Source organism: Lycium barbarum, chromosome 11 (genome assembly GCF_019175385.1).
Source record: "Lycium barbarum isolate Lr01 chromosome 11, ASM1917538v2, whole genome shotgun sequence".
NCBI lineage: Eukaryota > Viridiplantae > Streptophyta > Magnoliopsida > Solanales > Solanaceae > Lycium > Lycium barbarum.
In genome coordinates this window covers 2,394,311-2,407,146 of record NC_083347.1, presented here as the reverse complement: position 1 = coordinate 2,407,146, position 12,836 = coordinate 2,394,311, and the positions used below count along the sequence as shown (strand labels likewise).

Sequence of the window (12,836 nt, the reverse complement as noted above, 5' to 3'; positions counted from 1 at the left end):
AAAGCACCAAAGAGAGTCAAATACAAAAGGTGGCTAAAATATTATGCATGTATTCATTTGATATAACCAGTAGTGAGTAGTTGTCTCCCTTTTTTTCCCGCCTGGTGCTTGGAATTCGATTAAATCTAGATTTGCGTCGAGGAGTTACCTCGTCTCTCATCCTAACAGCTAATTAGGAATAAATTATGAATGAAAATCAACTCACTTGAGAGTTGAGTCCAAGGAGTTTATTGTAAAGGTGTTTCATTTAGCTTGTATAGAAAAGTTCCACACTCGTAATTTCACTTTCAACTTTACATAAAAAAGGTTAATTCTTTTATCCAGAAAGAGCAAAATGCGTACACTCTTAACTAACTAATCACTTGACTAACATACATTCAAATTATTGTAAACACAGGTTACGTAGACATCTTCCACATCAAAAAGTCTTAACAAAAACAAATGCCACTTCACTATCAAAAATTCAATATTGCACCTATAGATGAACTTTCCCTGCCATAAATTGTTGCAGTTTCCCTCAAGCCACAGGCATGAGCTGCATTTCGCATGTTCTTGTTCAAGCTATGTCATTTAGTTGTCATCATCATCATCGTTGAGTTAACATGGTTAATGAAGACTAGTGTTGAAGTCTCATGTGTCTGAAAGGTTCTCAAAACTTGAATTTGATCTCATACTATACTCAGCCACGAGCTTGGCAAATAACGAGGATTCGTTCTCTAACAACCTGCCTGGAGTGTCATATTCAGCAATGAGCCCTGCAAGTATAGCAAAAAAAAAAAAAAAAAATGTAAATACCAAGAATTTCCACCTCCGTTTGCTCCAAAAATGCAAATGTTAATTCTTACCATGTTCTAATAGCAGGACCATGTCACTATCAAGCACGGACGTAATCCTATGAGCAATAGTTATAACCGTGGAATCAGTAAAATGTAGTCTTAGAGTTTGCTGAATTAGATTATCAGTTGCAGTGTCGACAGATGCTGTAGCCTCGTCTAGGACAAGGACTTTGCTTTTTTTGAGTAGCACACGGCCAAGACAGACCAGCTGCCTTTGGCCAACGCTCCAGTTTTCTCCATTCTCGGATACTGCGGCAATCCAAAAGAATATAAATATCACAGTTTTAAAAATGGAAATCATCGGAACATCATGCGGTTCTAACCTGCAGAATATAATTTGCCGTCCTTCTTCCTAACTTCATCTCCTAGCTGACACTTGTCAAGCGCCTGAAGCATAAATTAAATAAAGTTTCTCAGTAAATAAAAGTTATCATTTTCATTTACATATGTGAAACAAAAATTCTAGAAATAGGCAAGACCAAGTTGTTACCTCCCAAATTTGTTCATCTGAATGCTCTTCAAGTGGATCTAGGTTGCTGCGTACAGTCCCATCAAACATAGTTGGATCCTGTGGAATTATACTCAATCTAGACCGTAGATCGTGCAGACCAATTGAGGAAATGTTGGTACCATCTATTTTTATTTGTCCAGCAACAGGATCAACTATGCGGAAGAGGGTCTGTATCAGAGTCGATTTACCACTGCCTGTCCTACCAACAATTCCAGTCTTTTTCCCACCAAAGAAAGTGCATGTAAGGCCTCGCAACACGAGAGGCATGTGCGGAGCATAACGGACCTATAAAAGTTTTCAGATATATTATCAACACATACAACAAATTAACAATAAAACCAGAGAATAACTCAATTTACCTGAAGATTGCTAAAATCGACCTCTCCACAAGATGGCCAATTAGGATCTGGTCTGTTAGACTCTATGATAAGAGGAGGTTCACTTGGAAGCGCAGTATACTGAAGTATTCTTTCAACAGAAATAATTCTATTTTCCATCATACAAAGATTCCATACAACCCGAGCTTGAAGTACGTTCAGATTAAGTCCGTATATAACAGCTAAGCCAGCAACACCTGTAAAGTAGAAACAAGGAGAAAATACTTGTGGAGATGTACTCTTTAGAACGAGGGATAATTGCACTTTGGTCCCTCCATGAATTCCGGTTTTGGTCCTTGTAATATTTTGGTAAGCACATTTAACCTTCAATTAACTAAAATATGTGTTTTTGATCCCTTCATATAAGAAGTATGTGATATTTAGCATATTTTTAGAACTATATAACCCTCAAATATGGAGTAACAGAACAAATTTAACATAATACATGGATAATAGAATGGTTTAGCACTTAATTTGTGAAGATCCAGAGGGATCAAAAGTGCACACATCAATTAAGTGAAACATGCTTAACAAGAAATCGCAAGGACCAAAGTTAGAACTTATCGATATCTGAGGGGCTAAAAGTGCTAAAATCCCTTAGAACTATTTAACCAATTTCAAGGAAGGAAAACCTGATGAAGATAGAGTACTCACTCGGATCAATTGTTCCAACAGGAAGAGAGATCAGGAAAATCAGGGAGAAAGCAAAAGTGATGAGAGATAACATATCCAAACGCATGCAAAGCCACTCCATCGCAGCAGCTGTGTGAAACTTAGGCCGAGAATAATTGTCTATCAATTTCATACTTGCATCCTGGAATCTAGATTCCTGATCGAAACTTCTAATTGTGCTTGATCCTGAAATTGTCTCAGCAAAGTGCTGTATTACTGGAGCTTTGCATGTTCCATTTAGACGTGCCAGTTCTCGTGCCGAAGGTATGTAATATTGCTGCAATTAAACAAAACCCTTCCACCACTTGAATATAATTCATGTTTATAAACGTCGCTAAAGTTATAAATTCACTTTGTGAAAGAGCATAAAGAAAATGAGGAAAAAAAAAAAAAGGCAAAGTAGCAACCTCCAACCAGACGCAAATTGCAATGACCGGAATAAAGACGATGAAGACCTGCCATGCGACTTGTGACATTACTGCAATAATTCCTATAAGCTGTATTATTGTGAAGGCAAAGGATCCAACTTGAACCGGAATGTTCAGATCAATAGCACTTTGATCTGTCGATGCCTGTTGTCATACCAAAGCACATTTGAGCAAATTTCGAAGTTACTTACTAGTTAATTTCGATAATATTCATTGGTCATGTAAAGAAAGATTGATATTAATAAGAAAGAAGGGATAAGTAAAGAAATGTAATCATTGACTAACTCTATTTAGAATCCGTCCACTTGGTGTGGCATCGAAGAATGACATTGGAGCACGGAAAATGCAAAGATGCATTTTATGGAAAAGCAATGACGCTGTCTTATATCCAGCGGTAACAAGAAGCATGGATCTAGCGAAGATGCACAAAGCACTTGCAATTCCTAAAGCAACATATACGATGATGAGAACAGAACTACCAACAGGTGGTGGGTCACTCTTCGAGACGGGGGTTGCCCAAGCCATCCAATAATTGCTTCCAATTTGAAGGATCTGAAAACCAGTTTGTGCCAACAGTACCACTGGCACAAGAGCACCTCCATATGCAGTTGTTATATATTTCCAGTAAACTGAAATACCGACACTGCCCTTCTCTCTTTCTTCCTCCTGAACAATTTGTCCCTTTGGTCCAACAATATCATCAACTTTACCATTTTGGCCATCTGAAGCCACCTTTTTATCCTGCACATTTGTATTATCACCAATCATTCCACTACTTTCCTCACTCTTCCTCAATGCTTCTCCCTTAACTGTGTCAATTGTTGTTAAAGCATCTTGGTGAGCACCCACAAGTTCCATGAAATCACTACCTAATTTGAGAAGATCATTGTATTTCCCTGCTTGACTGATCTTCCCATCTTTCATGACCTGAAGAGAAATATCATATCAAATGAGTTAAGTCTATGAACATTGAACAAACACTAATTACTTGAGGAACTAAAAGGAAAGAGTACCAAGATCAAATCCGCAGCAGGCAAAAACTCCACTTGATGAGTAACATATAAAACTGTTTTTGAATTCAATAGCCCCATTATACATTCCTGCAATTAAACGATGGGTCAATCAAGGGTTTCAGCCATGGTTCATACATATATTCAGAGAGCAAAGGCTAAAATGTATCAAGTGCAAAATTAAAGCATATGAAAGAACTTACATTGAAGAGATGGGTTCCGGTATGAGCATCCACAGCACTGAACGGATCATCGAACAGGTAAACATCAGCATCCTGGTACAGAGCACGTGCAATCTGTATTCTCTGCTTCTGTCCACCGCTCAAATTTATGCCTCTCTCACCTATGACTGTTTGATCACCAAAGGAAAGAATTTCCAGGTCTTTCGTTAAGGAGCACGCTTCAAGAACGTTATCATACTTCTCCCTCTGCATCTCTTTACCAAATAATATATTCTCCTCTATCTTTCCACTCTGTATCCAGGGTGATTGCGCAACGTAAGCTTTCGTTCCACCGAGTTTAATATTCCCCGATAACTTCGGCATCTCCCCTAAAATGCTAGAGAGTAAGCTTGATTTTCCTGAACCAACAGTACCACAAACGGCAACTCTCATGCCATTAAGCACTTTAAGATTTACATCCTTCAGAAGTGGAGTGGAGGAGGACGGGTCCCACGCGAAGTTCCCATCAACAATCTCAACTGCTATATCAGAACTACCTTTCGGAAGCTTCTCAATGACATCAGGCTGCAAGTCATCAAGAGAAAGGAAAGAAGCAATACGATCAAGAGAAACTTTGGTTTGAGCAATCATTGAAATCGTATCCGGGAGACTGTAGATTGGCTCTTGAAGAATTCTAAATGTCGCGAGTGCAGACAATATCTTCCCGGATTCAAGCGGGATTCCCATAAGCATTGCAGCACCGAAAGTCGTCACGGAAATAAATGTAGGAGAAACCCAAAAGACAAAAGTAGTCATAGCTGATGTGTACACATACTTCTTCAACCATCCCGCCTCGGTACTTCTGAGGTCTAAAATCCTAGACAAAAACTTCATCTCCCAAGCTTGAAGTTTAAGTATTCTCATATTCCTTAAGACTTCAGATGTAGCCTTCATTCTTTTATCTTTCGATTCCATGAGTTTCTCCTGAAACTTCTCCTGCAAACTTCCTAAAGGAATGTTTAGCAACATTACTAGTATTGTAGCAACAAACGCCGCAATTGCAGCAAGGCCGAGATTTTTATAGAGTATCACTAAGGCAAGACCGACTTCTATTATCACCATCCAGGGATCATGCATATACCAACCGAAATCACCGATCCTCTCCGCATCAACCGTCATAAAATTGATAATCTCTCCACTAGTGTGGCTTTGCTTCGACTGACAAGAAAGGGTTAAACCCTTGTTGTAGATTTTGGCAACAAGTGCTGCCCGAGCCCGATACCCTCCCTGCTGCACCTTAAAAAACCAATGCCTTTGTGCCAAACACTCAACCAACTTTGCAACAAAGAATGCAGCAACCAAGACATAACCTTCGTTATCAAAGTCTCGTTTTCCGTTTAGATACTGAACTAAGGTATCAATGAGGTACGGGCCAACGAAAGAAGCCAAAGAGTAAATCAGCACAAAGAATGCTGATAACACTATTTCCTTCCACGCGGTGAAAATCAAAGCCTTCACCAGCATAAGGGTAGTCACAAGGTTACAATCGCCGCGGGCCCCACCTACGGATTCTAGTTTTTCTCTAAAAATTGGAAAAGTCCCTCTAACACTATCGTTAACATCAAGCTGAGGAACATCCTCAAGGTCTAGTATTTTCTTGTAGCCAACAGAAATAAGGGGACACATCCAAGAGAAAGTAAACAGACTAAAAATGTTAGCATTGGCATAAGGAGTCACAGTTTGATCCCCAGTAGACTTTTTTGAGTCTATACCATTCAATAGAGGTTCCTCAAGCATATTTTCCTCACTTTCTTTTTTAACAATAAACCCCACAAAGCAAAAGAATAACCCCATAATGGTGAAAACAACATCAGGTACCCAAAATTGAGTCTTTTTACCATAAAAAAGGTCTATAACTAGGCTATAACAAGAAATAGAAAAGAAAATCCCCCACCAAGCTCTTAAAACAAAAGGGTATTTCTTTTCACCTGAATTAATCAACTGTGTGTTCAAGAAAACAGATATAGACAACCAAGCTAGAACCTTTAATGTAAAATCTGAAAGGGTTATAATCTTTTCATCTGACCAACCAGTTCTATACCAATAAAAATGAGTTAACAAACATAACAAAAAACTAAATATGGCAAGACCAATAGAACAAAACAAGGTTGGTTTATAGTACATGAACCTAACATTCCTTCTAGTACTATGTTTGTTGCCAACATCATTGTCTTTTCTTGTTTTTTTCCAAACCCATAATCCAAGAATTACAAGGAATAATCCTAGGTGAAAAGAACAACTAATGACTCGTAAGAAAATTGGGTTTAAGAGGGATTCATCAACACCCACATACCTCAAAGATTTAAAAACAGACATGCCCTTCATAGTATTAGCAAATTCCATGATTATTTTTTTGGAGTTTTTGAGGTTCAGGGTTATGTTTTTTAGGGACACGTCTGGTTTCGTCTGAGATGAATTATGGGTTGTAGCTTATGAGTGCGCTCTCATTGTGGGACTGGTATATATACTGGTTTGTGTTTGGATTTTTGATTAAATTATTTTTTTCAAGTTTGATTTGATTGATTAATTATTGAATATTTAGTGGGAAAAAGAAAAAATGGTGTTGGAAATAGGGAGGAATCACGGACTACATATTGGAGACTCTCTTTTTAAACTTATATATTCATGCAATTTGCAGCAGTATCCTCTGTCACCTAACAGGACCCTTGTATCTAAATTTCCTTTTTTAGATAACCTCATGCACCTTTCCTTTTTCATTTGAGTTTTGGATTTTAGATTCTTATAGATTAATTAATGTGTTTTTCTTTTGTCCATACAAGCGAATTAATTCAACAAGGACCAGCAATATCATAGTGCAGTCTTGCAGCCACAACTTTTCTGCTCACATATCTTTAATTCCTTGACACTTTGAGCTTAGTGGAAAGATGGTCCTAACCTAAGTATTTTAAAAGTTTATAAGGATAAGATAGCCTTAACTAGTATGATATATTATTAAATTTCCAAATATATGAACAGTTTTAAGGAGTACTCAAAATTTTATAAATTATTTAATTTTCCAAATAATCTAATTTATGGACAATGAGCTACAACTTATAAGTCCCGTTTGTTTTTCAGATTAAGATGTTTGAATTTAGGTGCAGTGATAACTCGTGATTATTTGATGGTGACTAGAGATGATGTTTGTACAGTGAAGTATAGGAATAATAGCTTGTGTCGAAGGGGATTGGTGATGGTGGTTGGCGGAAATGGTAAAGGCTGGTTGTAGAGGCTAGCGGTTGACTAATTGGGAGTGGAGAATTAGTGATGGTGGTGGAGATGGTTGGTTATGTCGAGAAACAGTAGAGGTGATTGATGGTTAGTAATAGCGGAGAGTAGTGGTCAATGTGCAGTTAAAATTGATAGGCATTTAGTAGTGGTGATTAATAATAGTGGTTATGCATATAACATATGACAAAAAAAAAAGCCATGGTGCAAAAAAAAAAAAACACGCACATAAATCACTAAATTTTTTCAAAATTTGAATAATTTAAACGTATTAAGATCAAATAGCTTGAGACTCAAAAATAATAATAAAATAAAACAAAAACTATACAGGTGTAATTCCACAAGATGCATGAATCAGGGAGGAATCTTCCCAATGGGCATTTCTCAGCTCCTTTGAAACATTGAAACTACTTTTGCTTACTTTTTTGGTAAACAACTACTCTTTATTCTGCTTTTTCTTAAATCCTCCGTGTTTTAAAACATCTTATAGTACTTATAATTTCTCACAATTATAATGTAAGTCCTTATTATCATGCGCTATTAGAAATTCAATGTTTCGATCCGTTCAAATTTGCATCGTATCGAACTTAATACAGAGAGAAGTGCTCTCTATAAATATATTCTGTCGGACACGAGTTATAAATAACCAATCAGAATTATAGCTACCAATAATATTTTAAACTTCTTACTTCATCACATTATAGATTGACAAACACAAGAAGACCTGATCAAGAGAAATTTTCGTTTGTGATTAATTTATCAGTACTTTATGATCTTCTTGTTGTTACTATGTGCATTTCCATAATTGTTGTGTTTATGCTTTATTTGAACCGAAGATCTATCGGAAACAATCTCTCCACTTGTACAAGGTAGAGGTACCCTTCCTAGACTCCCACCTATAAGATTACAGTGAATATATTATTGTTGTTGATTAATTTGTACTACTATTAATTTTTCTTGACCATCAAGTAAATTACAACATAAAGATCAGTGAGAGGGTGTGTGGGGTTGGACATCGCGGCCCACGGCCAAACTAGTGAAGTGGCCCCCTATTGCCTCAATAATTTTAAAAAGTAAGGTAGTTTTTTCATCAAAACTCAAAATCAAAATGAACCATTATAACAAAAAGCTTTGTCTACATATAAAAAGGAAGCATCTTGGTCAATATCCGACAAATGAAAGTGAAATGATCGGCCTAGTTCAAAAATGACGATGCACCAACAAAACAAAAAAAGTCCATGCGTGTTTGACTAGTGTGGCTATAAATTGAAGGAAATCAATAGTGTATGATGCATTCTTTTTCTTTTTAACAATTTCGATACTACGTGATCAAATTAATTTAGATTCGCATAAATTTTTATTAAAAATGCAAAAAAGAAAATAGAAAAAAAAAAGGATCCAGAAGTTTTTCCAGTGGGATAGTCATACAGAGTGAAGAGTGGTCAGTTGAGCATCCTTTATCAAAAAATTATGTTCTTTCTGTCTTAATTAAAACACTTATTTTTGTTTCTCCAAAAAAGAATGACACATTTCTATATTTAGTTCAACTTATTTAACTTTAAGCTCTTCATTTTGCGATTTATGTAATTGGTTATTTCCAATTACGTAAATGAATAGTTCAAACCGTACTCAAAGGTAGGGCATTTCCCATTTTTATAGGAACTTCTGTACCAGAAACAATGGTATCTCCAATTATAGCCCCTCTGGGAGGTAAAATATATCACAAATATCTACGGCTTGCTTTAGACTACAAGTTTCAAAAGTCTTCAGTCTATTCTTAAACTTTGTGCCTAGTTAAACACCATCACATAAATTGAGATGGAGAAAGCCCTGAGTAGATAAAAAATTATAATATCGGTCAATTTTTTTTTTTTTCATATATTAAATCTTGAACACTTTTAACGAAATTTATAATTTTGCGAATGAGTTTTTTCATTTCCATGACTCGAATCCCGAGACTTTAAAGTGTGATAATTTGTTATAACAACATAATGAAATATACAAATAGTGTAAAATTCTTCAATCTATGAAATCCTAGTTGTTTATTTAACTCTACATATGATGGTGCCCCTGATTTTCTCCTTGAAAAATGACATTTTCAGATCATGTGAACAAGCATCTTGTTAATGGGAGTGGAAAAGTCAGCATTGGGATGTGAGTGTCGACCAAGAAATTAATGAACTCCTATTTTATCCTTTTCTTCTGAAGATAAAATCTTGACTAAGGACCAAAAAGGAAAAATGACAAAAAGGCCAGCTGAGCTTGATTTGAGACTATAAATATTATAATCCGAGGAAGCCACTAACGAGGTATGGTTGTTGTCACAACTCAGAAAATGTACCAAAACTAAGATTCCAGTCCAATAGGGTAGAGATCATACAATTAATTGAATCCTTTTTCTCAGAATGTTATACTATATAATTAAAAAAAAAATTATATTTATATAAAACTTTGTATCCCATTAACATAACATAAGAGAAATACAAGTTCAAATTTCAGAATTCTCATTTTTTAATTTTTTTAATTCACTCATCAAGTTTCTAGTTACGTTTAGTCTCGTTTAGTCTGCACATTTTAGACTAAACTCCCTCCAGTCCAAAATAATTGAGTATTTAGTCTCTAAAAGTTGGTCAAAAATAATTGAGATTTTAGTTTATCAAAAAAGTATTTTAGTCTTTTTCTAAATTTATCCTTGACACATTCTTAATTCAATGAACAAATCTAATGCTTGTTATAGCTTCAAAACCTCTCTTAATTAAGGATACTTTAGTCAATACACCTTCTTATATATATCTATTTATCTACATATAATAAAAGCATAAATAATTTTCGCTAAATGTTGAACGATCAAAATATCCTTCAACTATTGAACGACTTTTATATCCCTAATTATTTATATTAATTTTAACAAGAACTAATAAAAAAGGACACAATTGAAAATACACATTAGAAATAAAGAGTTTGCAGGAGTAGTGAACTCAACCATGGCAATTGGCAAAGACTAGAATTATGAATGGACACGAATTGCTTTATTGCAAGAGATTGTGAAGGAATCTAATTTTAATTTTCATTTATAATTTAATAAATTTTGTTAACTTAGAATTTTGATAATTCACTACCGCCACAGACATGTACAAGTTTGTAAAGGACTCAAAGTCCATGTCCAATATTAAAAGCTGATACCACCATACGTATCTACTTGATTTTAGGAACCACTTTTGAAGTATTTTAAATATTGTTTATTGCATTCATGTTCTGTTTTTCTATTTAGTTTTATAGAATAATTTTAAACTTAGTGCAGCTATTTTAATATTGAATGATTTTGGTTTTCTTTTGTGTTTTCCAGGCAAACAATTGCAAGCCAAAGAGAGGAAGATGTAGTTTTTATGAGTCCGGAGCCTAAAGGATATAAAAATACACGGTATAAACCAAAAGGGGATGATAAAAAATGTATATACCAAAACGGGTATAACGTGGACTGATCCATGTTATACCCCAAAGTTTTTTTCATCTGTCAGACAATCACCGAAAAATAAAAAATTAAAAAATTAAAATGTATAATGTGGATTGATCCACGTTATACAATATATATTTGTAAAGTGTACTGTCCACGACTCACTCACATTTGTTGCCCTAAAATTTTCAGCTAAAGCCTCCGCCTCTTCCTCCATTAAAAACTTACAGAACCTCTCCATTAAAAATATATTTGTAAAACGTGGATTGATCCACGTTATACAAAATATATTGTATAACGTGAATCAGTCCACGTTATACATTTTAATTTTTTTTTAATTTTTCGGTGATTGTCTGACAGATGAAAAAAAAATTGGGGTATAACATGGATCAGTCCACTTTATACCCGTTTTGGTATATAAATTTTTGGCCATCCCCTTTTGGTTTATACCGTATATTTTTATACCCTTTAGGCTCCGGACTCTAGTTTTTATGGCCAGGAGACTTAATTTGTTGCAGTTGGCATTCTCTCGTATGCATTAGACTCTTGTAAGTATATTATGTTAATATTCACATCCATTAGATTGTATATGTTCTTTTGTTTAAGATATACACACTGATTTTTAGTTCAAGAGAGTAAAAACGACGTTCATGTCCGAGTCATCATTAGCTGAAGCAAGGTAGAGCTGCGTAAATAGAGCTTTCTGTTTATGTTTAAAAAAAATCATTTAGTTACCATCTTCAATAAAATAATATTAATGTTGAATACAATTCTAATTTCAAATACTAAGCGGTACCTTTTTCTACTCCATAACTCAACATTAGATGAATAAAATCATGTCAATATTCACAACATATTTTGTTTTCAAATGACATGCGGTAATTTATTTATTTTTGGCTAAATGTTACTTTTGACATTAGTTTCTTATTTTAACAAGGTAAGAACTCCTAATATTTAGTAATTTAAAATTGCAGTAAAATTTGATTTATATAAATTACTTGCCTTGGAATACTTGATCATTATTTGATGAAAGATATATTCGTGCAAAGTGTCAACATGAACTTAGTTTTTTAGAAGTAAGTGAATCTTTTAATTTATGTGTCCAAATTTAAAACCTCAATTATTTTGAACTGGAAAGAATAAGTCGCTCATGTCTGAAGATTCTTTTATTGGGGAAATGAGATGTTAACGTCAATAGGGTATTGGGATGTGGTTGGTAACAATAACTCGTAGACCGAACTAGCCAGTTTAATAAACCAGAAATCATTTTCCCAAAATTTAGCACTTCCCTGGAGTTGCTTCTATGGTTCTGTCCAATGAAATGATAACAATATTTTGTGCACTCATCCATATATTCTGTGGGGATAACATTGTAAATTGAAATTTTAGTTTGTAATTAATCCCTCTGTTCACTTTTGTTTGTCCAGTTTGTACTAGGCACATCCTTTAAGAAAGAATACTCCCTCCAGATAAAAAAGAGTGTTCACTTAGTCATTTGCATACCTCTTAAGAAAAAATACTAACTTCAAGGCAAAAATTGGTAATTTGACTAAATTATCTCTAATTAAATAGGTATTGTGATTTGATCACTTAACACTTAATAAAGACAATTTTGGAAGAATAAGGTTAATTGTTTCTTGATTTGGTAAGTGGACACTCCTTTTGAAAAAAGAAAAAAAAATAAAAAAAAAATAAGTGGACACTCTGTTTGATCTGGAGGGAGTAATTGATATGAGTAGTTTACCACAATACCCATATTAATTGATGTTTAGTCTTATGTCTTGGGAAATGATATAGAGAATAAGTAATTAATGCTAAGGGCATAACATGAAAAAAAAAAAATCTCTTGATATGCTAAATGTGACAAGTAATAGTGAGAATGTATTTTTAGGACCCGTTTGGCCATGGGAATTATTCACTTTTTTCCGACTTTTTTTCTTCACTTTTTTCAAAAAATGGTGTTTGGTCATAGAAATACCAAAATCTTATTTTTCACCTTTTCCATTTTCTGTTTTGGACCGTTACTTTTGTTTTCTGTTTTCAATTTTTACCCTAAAATTTTTAATTTTTGTAAAATGGACCCTCCAAGTGTTAGTTTTATA

The 12,836-nt window shown here is 34.6% G+C and overlaps 1 protein-coding gene across 2 annotated transcripts; it reads right to left on the bottom strand.

Moving 5' to 3' along the window:
* Positions 1–292: 292 nt before the first annotated feature.
* LOC132616633 (ABC transporter C family member 3-like) lies at positions 293–6,637 on the bottom strand. 2 transcript variants are annotated; one of them, XM_060331183.1, is made up of 10 exons: positions 4,038–6,637; positions 3,838–3,924; positions 3,110–3,751; positions 2,804–2,968; positions 2,379–2,673; positions 1,707–1,921; positions 1,327–1,632; positions 1,160–1,223; positions 846–1,085; positions 293–755 (listed from the first exon to the last, which is right to left on the bottom strand). In XM_060331183.1, exons 1-10 carry the CDS (start codon positions 6,396–6,398, stop codon positions 631–633), a joined length of 4,500 nt encoding a protein of 1,499 aa, XP_060187166.1. In that variant the 5' UTR covers positions 6,399–6,637; the 3' UTR covers positions 293–630. The 2 variants fall into 2 exon arrangements, with proteins under 2 accessions (XP_060187166.1, XP_060187164.1); XM_060331181.1 differs by having other exon boundaries at positions 1,707–1,948; positions 4,038–6,636.
* Positions 6,638–12,836: the final 6,199 nt, after the last annotated feature.